Source organism: Aquila chrysaetos, chromosome Z, assembly GCF_900496995.4.
Source record: "Aquila chrysaetos chrysaetos chromosome Z, bAquChr1.4, whole genome shotgun sequence".
NCBI classification, from domain to species: Eukaryota; Metazoa; Chordata; class Aves; order Accipitriformes; family Accipitridae; genus Aquila; species Aquila chrysaetos.
This window is the reverse complement of record NC_044030.1, coordinates 55075359-55096534: the sequence shown is the minus strand read 5'-3', so window position 1 is coordinate 55096534 and position 21176 is coordinate 55075359. Positions and strand designations below refer to the sequence as shown.

The 21176-nt window shown below is 37.1% G+C and overlaps 1 protein-coding gene across 35 annotated transcripts in view; it reads right to left on the bottom strand.

The window, feature by feature from the left end:
- Positions 1–21176, bottom strand: part of PTPRD (protein tyrosine phosphatase receptor type D) — a 1286084-nt gene that overhangs the window by 92542 nt on the left and 1172366 nt on the right. For 18 of the 35 annotated variants that reach the window (XM_041120674.1, XM_041120677.1, XM_041120678.1 and 15 more), the window contains 6 exons: positions 18863–19450; positions 18333–18430; positions 17184–17443; positions 12336–12426; positions 5677–5886; positions 1337–1497 (listed from right to left, as the gene is read on the bottom strand). In XM_041120674.1, the coding sequence (XP_040976608.1) occupies positions 1337–1497; positions 5677–5886; positions 12336–12426; positions 17184–17443; positions 18333–18430; positions 18863–19450 (1408 nt within the window). Of the gene's footprint in view, positions 1–1336; positions 1498–5676; positions 5887–12335; positions 12427–17183; positions 17444–18332; positions 18434–18862; positions 19451–21176 lie in introns of all 35 variants that reach the window. The other 17 variants (XM_041120693.1, XM_041120689.1, XM_041120691.1 and 14 more) reach the window with 2 other exon arrangements.

The window sequence follows — 21176 nt, the reverse complement described above, 5'->3', positions numbered from 1 at the left end:
GTAGAAGTTTTACTTTTAGTACTCCAAAATAATCAGAAGAAACAAGTATTTCACTTTTAGCACATCTCTAATGACCAGTTTTTGAAGTGACAGATAGGCACAGAGGTTCACTGGTTGCTAATTAATTAGATTGGCTGAGATAGTAGCCACCAATAGAAACCTTCAGGAGACATAGTATCTGCAAACAATAGACCGTGTATTGTGCTGCTGTATGGTTACAGGCCTAAAGAACATTCTGTAAATGTATATCTATTTGGAATCCAAAGCTAAGGTTAACCCTGGACTGTTTTTTTACTGCTGAACAGAGAATTTTCTTTCAAAAACCTGAAGGAAGCTTTCTACATGCAACTTCAGAAGTATCTGACTGGGGACACTTAGGGTGGGAAGAGCATACAGGGTAGCAGGATCTAAATATTTATATGCAGGGGACAGCATCATAGCCATTAGTTTTAGAAGACATACTCCATTTAATGAAATTATCCGTGGTGCACGCCCCCTGGCAAGGTCACAGCATCTTTATAGTATTCCCCAATTACACTTTATCAATATTTTTCAAAAATGTATTAGGAAAAAAATCTAAACATTAAAATAAACTTTGTGGGTTTGATTCTTTGGTTTTGATTAAGTATCTTGACCTCTGTGAACTCATTTACACTGTACAAACTGCTGTGTATAAATTCAGACATCATACACAGTTTTCTTCCAGTATGTTGTAAGGCAGAGGAAAGTCCTTTGTGTAATAGCAAACCCACATCTGTGTCATAGACAGTGAAAGAAGAATAAGCAAAGTTTGATCTCATTGCAAGACTAGTAGAAAACAGCTACTAATGTTTGTTTAATCTCTCAGTTCAGCGCTTCAAATTCATACAGATACACCACCAAATTGAGGCCAACTGTCAAAAGTAAAAACTCAAATTACTTGAGTGGAGAGGAAAATCACGTTTAACATCAAGCTGAATGTAAACCCTAATGTATTACTATTACACATCTAAAAATAAGTCTTAAAAAGTCAATGTATGAATTCCATACATATTTATATGCAAGCAGATATTTTCTTCACAAACATATGCAAAGTGGAAAAAACATTTAAATGCAGAATGTTAATAGAGTGTCATCAGCAGAAAAATGTACCCATATACCTGTAATTATTGGAAACTTTCAGTCAACCTACTAAAATTTCTGCAGTGTTCTGGAAACCATTAATAAATACGGAAATACCCCAAAGCAATGACAGTTACTACTGCAGTACAAAAAATGTAGTGTGGAACAGTTTTATAAAATGGCCAATATATCAGAAAGCTACACACCTGGTAAGAAAACTAAAAAGTAAACTTACCTTTTATAAAGAAGTATAGCAATAACAATACAGATGATAAACACCACTGCAAGAACTGGTCCAACAACCCAAATCAAGCCTTCTTCCTCATCTGTAATTGGTTGGGGATCAAGATCCATCGACACAACAGGATCAGAATACGGGCTGGTTGCATACATGGTCTATACAAATAAAACAAATCTTACTTATTGATAAAGGAGTGCATTTAAAATATTAACTATCCTAGATCTAGAATAAATCTATACAAGATAATGATGCAATGAAGATAGCAATGCGAAAATGCTATTTTTCTTCAAGTCAGGCAGTATATAAACTTGCAAACTGAACAGTGTGTTATTATTACTGACGTTATCTTGTGCTCCACATATTAGCAGTGATCTGCAGACAAATGAGGTAACACAGTCCTTCAAAGAACAGTTTGCAACTTAAGCAGAGAATGAAAAAGTATTAGGAAACTGAGGAGTATAACCTATCAGTTACTCATTTTTGGGTCTTGTTTTAGTTTCATATTGGCTTAACACTATTTCTTCCTGCAAGATATGAAAGGATAATTCTGAAAGAATGAGAGTACTACAGATAAAAATAAAGGGGACTGAATGCTGGAGGTTCCTAGAAAAGGGTCCTATGGCAATAGTAGGGTACATTTTGATCAGTCGAAAGCTGTCTGACAAACAGAGTGTTCTTATGAAGATGGAGACAACTAGAATTTAAGACTGTAAAACAGGGAAAGCCACTGTAGAATATGAAGGGAAGCTAAATACTCAGCCTTTCTTATGGATGGATCTAGAATAATGAACCAACAGAGGCCACTGAAAATCTTTGCCCTTCTGGATGGTATAAAGTCAGCTGGCCTAGGATAAGACCTGTGATAACAAAATAATAACTTTTTTTTATTCTGGTCTGACCTGAGATGTCTGATCTGTGGCTGAGTGCAGAGTTAAAATTAGAGACAGGAGAGGTTGAGGAGCCAGCCTGCTAAAATTGGATCATGTAAAGAACTCTGAGCTACAGTAATGTCAGAAGTCAAGAATAGTTTGTACTTATTTCTTGTCTTTGCTGGAGTGTCTCCACCAGGACTAAACTAGGATTTGAACTACATCTCTTGCAAAGGACTTAAAAACTTGATTCAGCAGTAGATCAGGAATGCCAGCTAAGATAGATAAGATAAGGAGAAGAGATTAGTTTTCATTTACCATGTTTGCACTGTATTCTGAAAGATGCCCTAAGCCGGGACAAGTGTTATCAAAGGGGATGTTTTTTATACTTCATTTGCCTTGTTTTGGGCTCTGGGCTACGACAGTGTCTGGGTTTAAGGTTAGAGATAGGATTAGGACTGGCAAAGCTAAGGCACTTACACTAGCTGGTACTGAGCTAGTACCAATGCCAACGATGTCCAATTAACACTATGCTCATTTACTAAACGTGGCACCAAACATTTCAAAAGTCTGTGACTGCTGTTTAGAAATTGGGGAGTCTCCATGTTCCATTTCTGAAATACCTGAGCTGAATGAATTTTTTTTCCCAGCCTCAGTATTCTCAAAAGACAGAAAAAAGTCTGTTGCTACAGTAAGAAACTCTTTGTATTCAGCCTCTTGCTTCAGATCAGGCAGAAAAAATGTCTGGAAAGGGATATAGAAGTATACTGAGGGATAACAGTATGAGTACTTACTACCTGTTCTCCAATAAATAGGATTTTGCTTTTCATTTTCAACCAACCTGTATTAATTTAAACGCAATTATTATTTTGCCAAATTTATTGGGTTTTATTCCTTCCTTTTGATATCATGCTTAATGTATTTATAGACTGTAATCATAAGCTCCCTCAGCTTCCATTGCACTAAGTTAAACAAATTCAGACCTCCCCATGCCCTCTTGTAAAGCATGTTCTCCATTCTCCCAATCAACAGAGAAATTTTGTGTTCTGTAAAGGAGAAACCTTATGTAAAAGTATTTTGAATATCAGGAGAAACATTCCTTGCAAGTTACAAGTCATACACCAGTAGGATCTATAGTCCTAGAAGAAAACCAGCTATATTGAGAGCAGATACACTGGAGCACTGGGAGTTGAAGCTCACTCACCCTTGCAAACTCTTCACTCTCTGTGACTACCTCATGCTACTTAATCACATAGATGTTTCAGACGGCATGCTAAACCAGATATTGTCCATATTGTAAGCTTAGTAATGTCTTTTCAAATCTTCAACAGTAGGCCCCTGGATATATTTTGCCATACCAGCCTTTTCAGCTGTAAATTTATAACCCTATTTATTCCTGCTTTTTCATACTGATTTCTGTCCAACAAAGTAATAACCTTAGGGTTATATGAAATGACCAATCCCTTAATTAATTGTTTTGGGTTTGTTTGATGGGATTTTGGTAGCAGGGGAGGGGCTACAGGGGTGGCTCCTGTGAGAAGCTGCTAGAAGCTTCCTGGCTCCAAGTTGGACCCGCCTCTGGCCCACGTGAAGCCCATCAGTGATGGTGGTAGCGCCTCTGGGAGAACATATTTAAGAAGGGGAACCTGCAGCAAAGAGGGGAGTGGAATGTGAGAGAAACCCCTCTGCAGACACCGAGGTCAGTGGAGAAGGAGGGGGAGGAGGTGCGCTGGAGGAGGGGATGCCCCTGCAGCCCGTGGTGAGACGGCAGGCTGTCCCCCCACAGCCCATGGAGGGGAGCGGGGGAGCAGATGCCCACCTGCAGCCACTGGAGGAGCCCACGCCCGAGCAGTCAGTGCCTGAAGATCGGCCCATGGAAAGGACCCACACTGGAGCAGTTTGTAAAGGACTGTCTCCTGTGGGAGGGACCCCACAGTGGAGCAGGGGAAGAGTGAGGAGTCCTCCCCCTGAGGAGGAAGGAGCGGCACAGACAACGTGTGATGAACTGACCCCAACCCCCATTCCCCGTCCCCTGGTGCCTCATGGCGGGAGGAGGGAGAGAGAATAGGGAGTGAAGCTGAGCCCTGGAAGAAGGCAGGGGTGGTGGGAAGGTGTTTTAAGATTTGGTTTTACTTCTCATTATCCTTGTTCTGATTTGATTGGTAGTAAATTAAACTGATTTGTTTTTTTCCCCAAGCTGAGTCTGGTTTTTGCTTGTGATCATTATTGGTGAGTGATCCCTCACTGTTCTTGTCTCGACCCACAAGCTTTTCATTATATTTTTTCCTCCTCATCCCATCAGGGGGGAGGAGTGAGCAAGCAGCCTTGTGGTGCTTTGCTGCCAGGTGGGCTTAAACTACGACATTAATATAGAAAAATAAATAAGGAATGGTACTTTGTATCGAAAAAATCAATTTTAGTACAGGTAATTTCTGACACAGAGATTTTTGGCCATCTAACTTTATAGCTAAAAGCTGTCTATTTTCTCCAGTTTGAACCTTTCTGATGCAGTGTCTTCAGAATTCTCTGTCTACGTCACCACTGTCAAAAAGTGACAGTGATTTGATTTATGTTAGAGTTTCCAGGAGGCACTTATTTTCAAATGAAGCTATGTATCCAAAAGTATTAAAATTGAAACTACTTCCTCATTGTGTTTAAGTGGGCAAATTCTGTTGACATCAAGAAAGCAATTGTAAGGTTACACACTGGAAGGATTTGACTAGAATTCAGATTATTTGTGCCATAGTTTCAAGTGGTTGAGCCAGCAAGGTACCTGTCAGGTTTAGGTACCAATTAGAAAGATACCATATTACACAATGTATGTTAAAATATTAATATGTATTGCAACTTCTTTCAACAGTCCTATTTCTGTCTTTTTTTTTTAAACTATATTACATGCAGTAGATTAACTGAAGCATAAAGGGCTATAACTACAAGATGAATTACATAAAGAGGAATGACAGCTCATTATTTAGCTCACCTCAGGAATTTTCCTTATAATTGAATTATTTTCTAACTTTCTAATAATTCACTGATAAAATTCTTAGGGAATGACTTTAACTAAAGAGGGTAGCTGTGCATGTCTCTGATTCAATGGCTCTTTCCAAGGCAAGAGAGGAAGTCTTTTTTAAATACATTGAGAAAGATGCTGCTGTGAAGTTCATGGCTTAGAACCTGTGTCAATGATCTCAGATAACAGAGCATGTAATTTGTGAAGGATCACAACACAGCTAATAAAAGGCAATTCTTACGTTTCAGTTATACACACAAGTATATACACATAAAGATGCAAGCAAAATAGAAAAGTTCAAGGAATTAATTGGAACTAAGCAAAGATACTTGCTTTAGAGATGCTCTGACATATATGGTAAAAAAAATACCTTTCGGAGTGGAATAAGCATCGAAAAACTATTTTCATGATTGTGGAAAGGTAATTTTGGGATTGAAAAATATTAACTAACTTACAGATTCTGAGTGCTCCATTACAGCCAACACAAAGAAGACATATTCTTGACCACTCTGCAGTTGCTTATTCTCAAAGCCACCATAATGCTTCTTATCCCCCAACGTGAACTCCGTAGGAAGAACTTCAAAGTGAGCTGCAATATATGGCTTTAATTCAACTTCCCTCCCAAGACGAATGCTTCTGCGTTTCCTAGCTATCTCCTTAAGCAGCTTTAGAATGAAGGGAAGGGAAAGAGAGGGAGACAGAGAGAGAAAGCAAGAAAAGAAAGATAACTGTAAATGATTTTAATGTAACTTATTGACAATGTAATGAAAAAATTTAATGCATGACCAGGAACTACAAAAATACAATTCATCCACGTTTCATGGGGCATATCAGGATCACTAAATTAGTTGTTGCAAAATCTTCCAATTTCTTGTCATCCTTGTTAAGATAAGATACTAGGTAGCAACTGCACTGCCCAGGCTACAAACATAAAACAATTAGAACAGTTTTCAGTGTCTGATATTGTTGTCTCTGGAGGAAAGAAAAAAAAACTAATAAAGCAATATGTCTTCTCTGAGGACATATATATACACACATCATATTACACATCACATATATATATGTGTATGTATATATATATGAAGTAAGTCATAGCATACAGTCATAAAATCATTTATGTTGGAAAGGACCCTTAAGACCATCAAATCCAACTAACCTAACACTGCCAAGTCCACCACTAAACCATGTCCCTAAGCATCAAGTCTACATGTCTTTTAAATACCTCCAAGCATGGTGACTCAACCACTTCCCTGGGCAGCCTGTTCCAATGCTTGACAACACTTTTGGTGAAGAAATTTTTCCTAATATCCAATCTGAACCTCCTCTGGTGCAACTTGAGGCCGTTTCCTCTTGTCCTATCATTTGCTACTTGGGAGAAGAGACTGACACCCACCTCACTACAACCTCCTTTCAGGTTGTTGTAGAGAGCGATAAGGTCTCTCCTGAGTCTCTTTTTCTCCAGGCTAAACAATCCCAGTTCCCTCAGCCACTCCTCACAAGACTTGTGCTCCAGGCCCCTCACCAGCTTCGTTGCCCTTCTTTGGACACATTCCAGCACCTCAATGGCTTCTTGTGAGGGGCCCAAAACTGAACACAGTGTTTGAGGTACGGCCTCACCAGTGCCAAGTACAGGGGGACAATCACTTCCCTAATGCATAATAATATTTTCTGCCTCCCTATGAACATGCAAGGTACCTTCTTACCTCCTGTTTGATACAACAAAACTTAGTAAGTCATATGATGTAATTATTTAAAAACGAGGAATAAAACGCACAAAATCGAAAAACAATCCTAATTTTTTAAAATCAATTTATAATAACTATTTTTAACTTTTTCTGATAACTCTGAAATACAAACAACTCAATACTAAGTAGCGATGGGTAACTTTTTTTTTTTGTTTCTTTAACATGAGGACTACCAAGCACTCTGGCAATATTAAACTCCTGACCATCTCAGGGAAAAAGAGCACTTTCCAATGTACTTCACAAACAGTAACGAAGTGCAGAAGAGTTTATATGAGTGATTCGTAAACATATCTTCCATCCCAAACCCAAAATTTACTTCCATTTTATTTGTTCAAAAGGACCAAAAGTTGTATTCTTCATGGCTTGTACAACACTACACAATAGATTTGTGATAGGAATCAATACAGGACCTATGAATCCTAAGACGACTTTTTTACTGCTAGACTACAAAATAGTATCTACCACCCTAATATACACAATCCTCACCTCAGATTTTAACTGCCTAATTTGACCTGCAAAATGTAGCTTTTCCTTGTTTCATAAAATATTTCTTCTGAAGAACAAAGCTGAAATTTACATCAGCACTTTTACAACAAGATTAGATGCTAGGCTCAAACTTGTAAAACATATACTAACTAATGAAGGAAGTTAAGCTCAGCTGGTATAATCCATTGATTAATTACTTATTAAATCAGAAAAATGCTCATTCAGTATCTTTTATCACTTATTTTCTATTACTGGCATTCAACTAATATTAATCTGATTTGACTACAAGGAGCCTGAGCTTTTCCTGGGTGATAAGTGATGATTCCTAAGGCCTCTGTATGGTTCCCCCTCATTTTTCACTTATGAAGCTTATTCAATGTCCTGTAGTCTGAGACTGCAATCATACATTTTTCGAAGGTCACACAGCTGTTTTAGGCTTTTCAGCACACAAACAGTGCTAATACAATACATTGGCACAAACTTCTTTGGTAGGACACAAATCTCCAGAGCTAGATAGAGAACAATAAAAAAAGAGAGTAAACTCTAATCTTTAGTATATATTTTCATTTTAAAGAAGATGTTTAGTCAGGGAAGCTATCTCTTGCTTCAGCTTGTCCTTCAGTGTTAGGCCTCAGCTTAGCCAGCACATCGTCTTGTCTTCCCCACATGGGATCTTGTATTTTGCAATCACACAATTAACAGTTCTGATGCATGTAAAACAATCTACTATTCACTCTGCTGCTGAGACAGAAATTTTTAATACTGATTACTTTAACACCCCCTCTCATTGAAGTACATATTTCACACACAGGCTACAGATAGACACGGAAGCAACCTGTACCATTTGGATCCAAACTTCCTTTGCACTGAGGGCATTTGGAGGTTACCCCACCAAAGACCTACACAGCCAACTGTTTTCCAGCTCTAAGGGTGAGTCTGTTCTCTGTTGCAGAGATGTTACATTCATTTAACTCTATCAATTTCCATGCTCCAACACAAAAGCTGGTACACTGCAATAGATCCCCTGAGCAAAAAAGAACTGGCCATAATTTGAGACTAGAAATCATTATTCATTACTCAAAGACTCTATTACAATCAGCAGTCTGTATTTCTCTTTCATTCTTCCTAAACTGTTTAATGAGCAGCTAGAGTAAATTTGCATGATACAAAAAATGAGGGCAGTAAAGAACTGTAGTATTAAGATTTCTATTTAGTCACTTTACTGAAGGTGACACTCACATCTGTTGGTAGCTTCCTATGCCCTGGGTAGAGTTACTGACTGCAGAACATGAGGCAGAGACTAATCAAAGTTTGTTCCAGGTTGCTTCAGCCCTTATAAGATCTGCTGAGGGAAGCACTTTGTGAAAAGTTTGTATCTATACGAAGCCATCTTTTATAAAGATAGTAATAGCTATGCAAAGGGCTGAGCACTGACTATCCTGAAGTCTGCTGAAACACTAAGGTAATAATGTGATATGTATATTAACTGGAAGTCAGGAGCTGTAAGTATTGCAGTACGAGGAGAGGTGCATGGCTTGAGCCAACCCTGAAGATAAATGACATTTTCATTTCTGGGTACAGTTTCCTCTGGAATTTAAAGTTATTTGTGTGGCTACCTCAGATAAATTATTTGTCATATGTTTCCACATTACACCTTGTTTACAATTTAGATTTTAAATAACTCATACTAAAATGTCAAAATACTGCAAGAGTACTACAATCAAAATTAGATTGAGATTGAAAAGGGAAGAAAAATGTTTGATCTTAATTATTTCTTGCATTTGATTTAGTAACATAAAATGCATATATTTAACAGATAGCATTGTTGAAGTACTGTATTACAGTGGGTGAAGTGATCAGAAACTGAGTTTTGGCTATGAATGCTAAAAGTTAATTAGTCTGAGTCAAACAAAATGTGTTCAACTTTTTCAAAGTGGTTATTCATCACCTAAGAGCAGCTAAACTTAGGTGTGTTTGTGTGTAGATAAAAATTTTGCCTGTGACATTGATTACACATGATGGAATAGACCTCAGGTGAACCTCTGGCCTCATCATGTTTCATATATAAACGGGGTTGTTGCCAAATATCATTACTTGCTCATTTATCTCCTGTTGTACTTTACACCAGGATTTCCATAAAATTACTGAATTAAGAATTAACATGCAGGCTTTTCTTTAGGCTTTATTGCTTACAAATCTAAAGTAATCCCACTAGGTAATACTTACTGCAAATCATAATATTTTGTTTATATTTCATTTATTTGCATTACATCTATTTAAAGTCACTAGATCTCATGATATTAAAAATAAAATGAAATTTTGAGTTAATAAAAAAGGACTGTATCTCTAATAACTATTATTTTCAGATACACAATATCTAGTCCATTGTGTGCTCTTTTAAGATTCTGCATCTCTCAGTTTCTTTCACAGCTGAGATTCAAGGAACCAGAAAGATTAGGTAACTACAAGAAGGCTGGAGAGTCTTTTGGACTGGTCAGTTATGTACTGGCATTAACACTCCAGAGTAGTGTTTTCAGCAAATGCTTTCTTTCTGGCAATCTAAGCAAAGTGCTTGGAACATACCTCTTTGAAAAATCTATTCCCAACCATTTCTGATACTAGCGATATCCGAGACTACACTAAAAAAAGATATGCAGAAGTATCTTCACTTGACCATCAGGAACTATTTGCTCAGAGAGTAGTGTGGTTAGTTTTTGTGGTTTTTTTTTTCCAAATTTATTTATTGTGCCATTGCTTTCACACGTTTGTCAGGAATAGTACACCTAGTAACAATATGCATATATTTTCTAAAGCTGGAAGAAAAACAGTCTTTTAAGTAATAGAAACTGGATGAAATTAGCATGAAATACAGTTGCTGCCTGCTTTTGTTTTTTTCCCCACTCAGTACTTACTATATGTGTTGGTGGCAATTGTAAAAGATCTATCAAGGGATTTAGTTCTTTATCAGAAATAATTGTTATTTGCCAGTCAATGCATACCTTATTTTTTCCACCATTAATTCTACAATGTGGTCTCAATTATATCAGTAGAAGTGGGAAACAACCCGTCCTGACCCAAATATTTCTGAATTAATAAATGCTCTTTATCAATCTGTTACACAGATTAATGCACCACATCTTGCAGGATGATTAAAATGACCCTTTGTTATGCGAATCAGCAGGACCCGTAGAATTTAATTGCCAAAAAGTTTGATGTCATCTGGCACCTGTCCTTTAATCCCTTAACGCTGCTGAATGTGACTATGATCTTTGGATGTTAAAAGTGGGTGGTAATATTAAATTAGTTTTCCATTACTGTATGGATCTTGTTGTCACAGTTTTACTGTTTAACCATATTTGATGTCACCTAGGACTATGATCATGAGCTGATGGCATTTACAGTCCAAGTTCTTTTAAAGGGAAGAAGTTAATAGATCAGAGCAAGTCATCACTACAATTGAATCAAATGAGATGATCACATAAATGAAACTGGTCAAGAGGAAACACAGGCTTCAGTCAGCAGTAACGAAAACCATGCCTTCCTTTGAACAGTTTTTTTTAATCTTCTGATTAAGGATTCTCCTGTTGCTGTAGATATTCTTCTTTGCCTTTTCTGATCAGAACACAGACTAAAGACTGAAAGACCTCTGTTTATATCTTGGAAGCTTTCTACAGCGTGTTAGTTTGGTGAAGATCTTTATTTTCCTTACATTTTGGTGCAAACATTGAAATTGGTATCCATTTTGTCAACGGGAGGAGGGAAAAAAAGCCTTGTGATTGCTCACAGATGATCATTAGTTCCCAGTGATTGTATTATGGGGAAGCATATGGGGAAGCATCTCTGTGACATAAAACTCTTGAATCCACCAAAAGAAAATAGGAAGATAGACAGGATCCAGTCAAAAGATCACAAAATCAGGAGTAAAGAAACTGACTTTGATCTCTGGTCTTTGAATTGCAGAGATACCACATGTACAAATTACCATAGCATCTGAATGATATCTAAAATCCTAGGCAGATACAACAATAACAATAGTAACACCACCCACACCACTTGTCTTTTGTACAGGGCTTTCATATGGGGCTCTCAAATGAGCTTTACAATGATAAATATTAGCATTATTCCAAATTTACAGATTGAAAGAAGAAAGAAAAGTTCACATGAGCTATATTGTCCTTCAGTAAAAGAGAACACAGGACTGAATGCTGACACTATACTTCCTGGAATTATTATTATATCAATAACATAATTAATTGATTTCTAGTATTATTTGGCTTATTCCTAAAATGAAAGTACTTCTACTCTTTGGGTTAATGTCATCCATCGTGTCGAATGATGACACAATGTTGCTCTTTCCTATTTTAGTCATTTATTTCTGAGCACAAACTGTCAGCAGGATGGAGACTACTGTAAAAGTTTTCTAACCAGAAGCATTACAGTATGTGAGAATCTGGTAAAAACACCACAAGAAGGTCAGATGTTAAACTGCAGTGCAAATTGCAATTTAGTATTTGTTACAGGCTTAGTAAACACTCCACTAATGAACTAGACCTTTATTAGCGTTCATATCATTGGTGATTAAGCTTTTGCTGACAACTCATTTCACCTCCTGCACTTTTGCATTATGCTTTACAATAGGAAAAGAATAAAATATTAATGCCAACAAAGATCAGACACTTTCTGTGCTTTATTGCAACTTAATGTCTTTATTGTCTTCTAATTTAAGTAATTTGAACTTTTGTTTCAGTCCCCACAGGCTAATTCAAATATAAATATAAAATATCCTGACAACCAAAACTTCTAAAACTGGTGAGTTAATCACATACCACTAATAAGATTGTTTCTTTAATAAAGGAGAAGACAACAACAAAAGCATACAGTACCTCATCTAGTTCCATTTCATCTGGACTCTCCCATGGTTTGATAAACTTTCCACGAGACCTCTTCAAAGGCACAATAACTATGTAATAACCTCTGTAAAGGAAACAGTTGGACAAAAGTGAAGTTGAAGGAAAAGGAATAGACAAATTGATGGAGTAGGTGCCTGTTCAGAGGAACTTAAGAGAACAGCGGTACGTTGAGAGCAAACTTTTGCACATTATTATGCCACTGCAGCCTTCCAAACATAGTTGTGAAGGTTCACACTCTTGAAAGACATCCAATGTAAAACATCTGACAACCAAATAGCACTACCTGCCTTTTCATGTAAACACATAAATATGTAAAAGGAAATTTAATTACAATGTTCTAAAATGCCTACATGTTTGACTGCAGTTTATTATTTAATTTGAAATACAAGAGCCATGGGATATTTGTGCCTTGCCACCATCACACTTGGAAAAAAAACCAAACCCCTAAATTGAAACATATTATCATATATTTAAATCTCAATTATCAACCCATCTTCCCCCATTTTCATGTATAATCAAAATAGTAGGTTAACATAATGTGTTTGTTGGTGCCAATACCATTATAAACAGAAAATAAAGAAGACATAGCATACACTCCACCCACACACTCTTTACTTTAGAGTATCAATCCCCATCAGCCTTATCTACTTAAGTATTTTGTTCAGTCATAGACAAAAGAGCTTCATGTACGCTCTCTTTACAGCTAGGATTTGCAAATTACATATATCAGTTTTCATCAGAAACATTTTCGTGAAAATATCTTCCTCCTCCCCCCCATGGAGACGAGTAAATTATACTTTCTAGTATAACAGAGATATGGCACTTTCCTTGTTTCCTTCACAAAGTCTGGATACATGTCAGGCAGATCCATAATTTCACATTAGTGTGAGGAAAGAAGCAGTAGAATCACAACAGCAGGACATCCAGGATGGTATAATATACATCTTCTTGATAAGCACACTTGTCAAAAAGTCAAGCACTCTCCATCTCTGAGGAGAGGGAAAGAAGCTGCTCTCCTTTGTTTCTAGTAACTAAAGAGCTTATTAAGAAGGTGTCTCTGGCTTTCCATCATGGAAGATAATTTTAGTGTCTCATGGACCATCTTCCAGTCTGCCATTTTTTACAGCCTATTCAACCTTCTGCAGCACTGACTATTCATTTTACTCAAGCAATGCAGTTGAAAAACCTGAAGTAATTAACGAAAGAGAGTCTACAGAAAAGGACTTGCCTTACAATTGATCAAAACCTATCTCAGTCTAAACCGACTCTATAAACTATCCTTCTTCCATACCAGTGCTCATCATTGGTCCATTTTAATGGTCTATTCTCAATTAAAGCTCCTTCCCATAAAGGAAATGTAACAAAACTTTGGATTTTTAACTAATGTAGTAAATGCACACTTTTATTAATTCTTGTGTTAAGAAATTTGAGAAATTTCTCTGTGGAAATGATGAGCTCCAATAGGAGGTGCTGGAAAGAAAAAGTGTTGGTCACAGATTTTTAACTGCTGCCCACTTGCTGTATTCCAGTATCTAAATAAAATCTGCAGCATGCATTCTTATAGTAACAATATGATAAATCATCTTTTACACGGATGTTCTTATTCAAAACTAGTAAGAGTTGGTTGAACCCAGATTTTGAACCTATGTATTTTAAAAATTATTTAGTTACATGAATAACAAATCCTAATGAATGCTGATTTATCCATGTATACAATAAATACAACCTACATATATTTTCTTTAACAGATCCCTAAGAACCAAGACAAAAAAGCAATTGAGAATTGGCCCCTATATGTCTTTCAGACATTGAAGATACATCCACTGGATGAACTGCACAGTTGTCTCTAACTTATCCTTTTTTTCTTCTTCTTCTTTTTCTTTTTTAAGCTAACAGAGTGTTCATACTTTTTTTTTTTCAATCAAGGAACATCCAGCATGTAAATGTTACTTTCATACTCTTTCACACTTTCTTCATGCATGCCTCCCACTCATGACTTTGATCATCCACTAAGACTTTCAGCACATACAGAGTATTTTAAAGCTGAAAGCACAAGTACATCAACAGCAAGCAGAAAAATGAAACTGTTCACATAAATATACAGTGCTGCCAATTGTAAAAGACAACAAAGTTCTGTTATTTCTAGCTGAGTCCAGAAAATGCGGTATCTCTTGAAAAACATGTTTTATCGTTTGCTTTATTACTTGCTTGTTTGAGGGTGGTTTTTTTTGAGGGTGGGAAGGGTGAGAAATGGAGGGTTTGCTTGGATATTGCTTGAACTACCGAGTATTACAAAGGCCAAAGTCTTCTATAAAACTCTGTTTTTACCTAAGACTTTGCAAAGATAGGAGAGATTCAGAGAAACATGAACTGTCCTTTACACAAAAAAATTGCTTTGGATTAGCCCAGAACACTACAGGAAAATGAAGAAATTGCTCACTGGAGGTAATGCCAGCAAAGGAGATCTATTTTACCTAGTGTAAGGTGAGCTCTGCTCCAATTTCAATGCTGTATCGCCATCAAACATTGAAATAATGAAAATTACTTCTACCATCTTTAGTAAATTACAAAGGCTCTTATAACATTACCCTAAATCCCATTAGTATTTACCTATAATTCATTAGAGCAAATCATTAACTGTTTCACCTTCTGTGTAATTAGTATTATTGAAAGACTTCCAGTGTATAGTACTTCATAGTAAGATAATCATGAGCATATAATGTACCCATAGTGCAACAGCAACTGTAAAAATACAACTGTTACACAAAATTGTTCTTCCCATTCAAAGACTACAGCTGCAATAATCTTACTTATTCTAGCAAGCATCAGGTAAGCTTTTTCTGTTCAGTATGTAGTTGCTTTGGTATGCCTGCTTCCAAGGGTCAAGTCAATCTTTTTTTTGTTGTTTTGTTTTTCTATCTCAAGCCCGATCACATCTTCTTGGCAAACAGATATCAAATGAGGAGATACATTATTTGCAAAATCGGCAGTTGGACCCAATAGGTTTATTGTACCTTTTCTGATGTCACTTAGCCTTTTTCATTTTTTTACATGACATAAAAGGAAGGACATTGGCTCTTTTTCCACTGCTATCTTCTGCTATTGTTTGACCAGCTACCCTGCACTTTTTTCTCTCTGTGAATGCTCTGCCTCATAAATCTTTTTTTGACTCATTCCATCTTCAGTCTTCCTTAGCCGCATTTGTTACTGACTGCATCTTACTCAATCTAATGATAATGACTACATTTTTCAGTTTTTCATCCTTTTAATGTCTCAAAGTAATTTCTTTCTTGACCTCACCTGCCTCAAAATCCTCAGTCAGTAATGAAAAAAGGGGAGCAGTTTTCTACAAAGCCATCAGTAAAAATCCACCAGGGAGAGGTCAAGTTGAATCCCCAACAATATTTAATGACTTGCTCATTTTCCTCCCCATTTCCTTTACATTACACATGGGAACCTTATAGACCAACAACAACCACTATAAACAGAGCAGTAACGCTTATTGATTGTACCATGCTTCATGTTTTCTTGGCAAATCTTTATTGTCTAACCTTTCTAATCCCTGCTGACCATATGCTGTCAGCTCTTTAGTCCTATTTCTGCTGTTCAAACCTGCACAGCACCTTTTCCCCCCAAATCTAAGTAACCTCTAGTAAACTCTGCCAAATTTTTCATCAAAATCTCCTGTTTTCTTTCTGGGACCAGTGGAGAGGACCTGAGATTTTTCTTTTAACAAAAAATGTCAGAATTATTCATCTTAATTAATTTAAGTGCAGTAACTATTCTTTAAAACTCCGTGTAATTCTGGAGTGACTAAGTCTGAGTACTTCAAGGTGCCACAGCAGGGCAGCTACCCATCAATGGGTTATCCACTCTTCTTGAGAGGATACATTGTTCAAAACACAACTGGCTTCCTTAATCCCTCTTTGCCATTTGAAATCAGTGATGAAACACAAAAGTACTCTGAGAAACAACTACAAACTAAAGGACAATCCTTCTCCTTATATTTCCATCTATATTTTACTCAGTCTTACATACTTAGCTAAGAGACAAACTTATAAAATAGTTCCATTTGGAAGGGACCTACAAAGATCATCTAGTCCAAGTGCCTGACCACTTCAGGGCTGACCAAAGGTTAAAGTATGTTGTGAAGGGCATTGTCTTAATGCCTCTTAAACACTGACAGGCTTGGGGCATTGATCACCTCTCTAGGAAGCCTGGTCCAGTGTTTGACCACCCTCTCACTAAAGAAATGTTTCCCAATGCCCAGTCTGAACCTCCCCTGGTGCAGTTTTGAATCATTCCCACAAGTCCTGTCACTGGATCCCAGGGAGAAGAGGTTAGCACCTCCCTCTCCAATTCCCCTCCTGCAGAGGGCAATGAGGGCAATGAAGTCACCCCTCAGCCTCCTTTTCTCCAAACTAGACAAGCCCAAAGTCCTTAGCCGCTCCTCACAGGACATGCCTTCCAGCCCTTTCACTAGCTTTGCTGCCCTCCTCCGGATGCATTCAGAGACCTTAACAATAGAATCTGGCATTTGTTCTTGTTAAATTTCATGCCACTGATGATTGTCCAATGCTCCAATCTATCTAGATCCTTCTGCAAGGCCTCTTGCTCCTCGAGAGATTCAACAGAACTTCCCAGTTTAGTATTGTCAAATATTAGTCCAGTATTAGTCCAAACCCTACTGCAGAGGGCTGTACTCTGTACCGTTATGAAGAATAAAGTCCTGGTCCACCACTACAGCTCTAGATTTTATTAACAGTAAGAATAATCATCTTTCTGGAGATAAAAACAACGGTATGTCATTCATTCACTCACTTTATATTCTCATTTGAAGGTACTTCTGGAAGTTCCACAGTTATCATGCCGTCTAAGTTGGTCTTTCCAATGAAGACTGGCTTGGTGCGAAGCACGTCTGGTGCAGTCTTTGCTGTCACTCTGTGCTGAAGACCCCCAGCACTATTCCCTCTGTTCGTCAGCACAAATGAATATGATGTCTCTGGCTTCAAGTTAGTGATCAGCTTTTGAGTAGCACGTCCATCAACCTCCACCACCATTTTCCCATCATCATAAAGGATCTAAGTTAATATATTAAATTGAAAGTGGTTTTGGTTACTAAGAGAAGGCAACTAATACTGTCAAACTGAATTCAGGAATGAACCTAGGTGTAAATTTAACATGAAAGCTACTGGGCATTTTAGGCTGTAAAATAGTACTGAATCCACTACTGCAATTAAACTTCTCACTTTCAGGGGAAAAAAAGAACTACATTAAATTAAAGCAGTGTAAGCACTCCTAAAATCTAATTTCATTTGTTCAAATTCAGTAGTTTCGCTTGAAACCAGCATTTATATCCAGGCACACTTGCTCATGTTACCTTGACTTTTTCATTCACACTCCTTATTCAGAAACGTTTTTGCAACATTTAGTTCATAAAATACTGATCTTCACTCGCCACTGCCTGAGATGACAAGTGATGAAGAATGATGCAGAAGAAATGCCAGCCAGTCTGCAGGTTACATTGAGTCTCTTTATCTGCCCAATGCTATAGTTAGTGGAGTAGAAGAGTTATAATGCACAAATGTGTTGTTGTAAATGTGAGGACACAAAAATCAAAATGGTACTCAGTTACAGCCACTACAGAAATGACAAAAAAAGAGAAGAAAAACATTCTTTTCTTTCACTGTTTTCTCTAAAATATAGTAGCAACGAACTACAAATTAGCAAGGTGTTCATACCATGCATAACAACCAGTATAAGCCTGACTTGGAAATACTGCCACAACAGTAAAAAGCTCATATTGCCAAATGACTGTATTTAACAGCTTGAGTCGATATTGCTGATTAGTTTGCATTCTTAAATACAGCAATACCAAAAAAAATCCACACGCTCAGTAAGCTACTTAACCAGGTGAATGACATCCTCTAGTTTGTATAGTTTCCCTCATACAAATAGAAAGTAACTTACTTTGAAAGGCAAGGCTGAATTGTAATTTTCTGGAATTTCCCAGGACAGCAAAACAGAAGTCTTCATTACTGCTTTAACATGAAAATTTTTTGCAAACACTGCTGGAAAAAAAGAAACAATGTATATAAACAATATCTTGGAGCTTAGATCTTGTCATATTTCCACTTCTACCTGGGAGTATTAGCTTTCCATTTACGCCAAAAAATAACAAGGATTCAATTCTCCTACCTGTTTCCTCATATTTAAATATCACATTTTAACTCATTCTCACTCTTATCTAGTGACAACCCAACACGTACATTTTCCTTACCTGAAAAAATTGTGAAGATGTTAGCCAGAACTTGCTTGGCAAGGGACAACTGAATTCTAAGGCATCCAAAACATATTAAGATTTACATACTTTACCTTTTGTATTTGATGAACCTATCTTTATGAATGGGCTGGTCAGTTTTATTTACAGCTTCAAAAACACTGACATCCAAAGACCGATACTCCTTTAAAGGTCAACGCCATAAGCAGACAAATCCTACCTTGATCCACGGGTAGTGTCCTGAACTGGACACTTGGACTATATGGACCAGGCCCTTTGCTTGTGTGGGCACGTACTTTTACATCGTATGTGGTATCTGGTTTTAAGCCAGAAAGTGTCATAGTGGTATCAGCAGGAACAACAGGGAGTTCAACTGGCTGGTAAGCAACATTGATATCTCTGTACAAGACGGTATATTTCGTGATAATGCCATTTCTCTCTGCCAAGAGTGGCATCTGCCAAGTTAATTGAACTGATGTAGAAGTAGAGCTTTCGGAGTGGAGATTTTGGGGAAATCCACTGGGTGCCTCTTCAGGAACAGAAATCTCTTTAACCATCTCCTCCCCAAAGCCCACTTTATTTCTAGCTGAGAGCCTGAAGACGTAAGAAGCTCCTTTGTGAATGTCTGTGGCTGTGAAGTGATCTTCATTCTCTGAGAACTCTATGGTCGTAAATGTATCCACGTCTTTGCGACCAAACTTCAGGCGATAACCCTGCAGCGGGCCAAAAGTGTCCAGAGGAGGGTGCCACTGAATTAAAGCCGTGTTCATCTGTGTGTGGCTAATCACAAGCCGAGGTTTGCCTGGAACTGTAGCACAATGTTATTTAAAGATGATAAATACAAACAGAATTGCATGTACAATTCTTGAGGCTAGTTTTAGCAGGAATAGGGATAAATTTTCTCTTCCCTTGCTTTGAGTTCCACAAATTACTGTCTTATGAAGAAATAATGTCTGCCTCCTGCACTACCGAGTCATACAGTATAATGAGCTATGATAGTAAAGACATTTATTGTTTGTTGTTTTCTTCCCTTACCATTATTTCTAAATACAGAGAACATTCAGAGGCACAGGACTTAGGAACACAAGTCAAGAAGTAAAACTTCAAACAGACATCTTATGAATCGTTCTGTCTCACTTACAAATCCCTGCTTGCAAGAAAAGAGTATTGTCATAAGTATTCATTAATTTAATCCAAGGCACATTTCTGCTATTCCTGTAAATGGAAAAATAATTTATGATAATAATAGTAGTAGTAGTAGTAGAAGTCGTAGCAGTAATGGAGAAATTACAAGTTTCTAGATGTGTCTAACATAACTTTTGCCATTGATAGTTAAATGTGGTACAAGGGACATGAGACCAACCTTGTCATCAACAATCATTACTATGTATGATAGAACACTATCATTCCACTTTCCATACACAAAAAACCTCCAGCATGGGCTGTTCCAGCTTGGAGCGGTAGCATAGCTTGGAATTTAATTTCTTGATTGTTCTGTCTTATCACATATGATTTAGTTTCCAGCATGGTCTTGGTGCATGTGAACTGGATTTGTTTTGAAGAAGACTAAATTGGAAGTGCTTCTTAACCTGCACACCAGATACACTCAAATCCTTAATTGGGACCTATTGGTCTAAACTGATGTTTTGTCTTTCAGAGAAGTTCAGACAGTAAGTGTGGTGAGGACATTCAGTCTAGAGGATCGAATTAGCCCTAATCAAGGGGAAAATCCCATTACACAACTTATATGGTGTACATTATTGGAGTCCCGATATCAATTGCTCTCATTTACTGTTTCTATTTAATTTATATATTTATTTTTATTTATTCACTTATTCATATTCATTTATATACATATATATTTAATTTATATTTTCATTAATATTTTTATTTAAAACTAGTCTGTTTCTATTACAATGACTTATTTGATAATGAAGCTTATCCACAACTATTTAGAAATTTGGTGTACATTGTGTACCAATGCCTGACAGGTCAAGAGACTGGAATGGTTTGGGAGTAGAAGTGCCATGATATCACAGTCTTCCATGAAGACTAATTAGTTCCATCCGCATTCAAGGCCTTCCCAAGTGAATGTAACTGCTGCACTGTGAGCTCTGGTTCCTGTATTAAAATGCTTCAGTGGATTTTATTACTTATCTTCAGTTCTCAGGCAACCAGCAAATCAGATTCTTATTGTCAGAAGTTCTGACTACCATTCTGTAATGAATTAGGAATAAGGAGGGAGGAATGGTATGGCTTGAAGAAAATCCTGCATTTAATAAACTCTTTCCTCATTATATCTGTCATAAGTTGTGACATTACTTCTAATTGCATAAGAATTATAGCTAGTTTTTATATAAATTTTCCAAATATCCTTCCTTTTAAGTGTCTACTTCACCTGCAAGTATTATTCCCAGGAATTTTGTAAGTTTTTTCCTACACTTTCTGCTGCATAAAGAATACTTCTCTGACTAGTTCTGATTTTTCCTCATTGATTATTATGAGCCTTTACGGAACAAAGAAAAGGCTGTGAA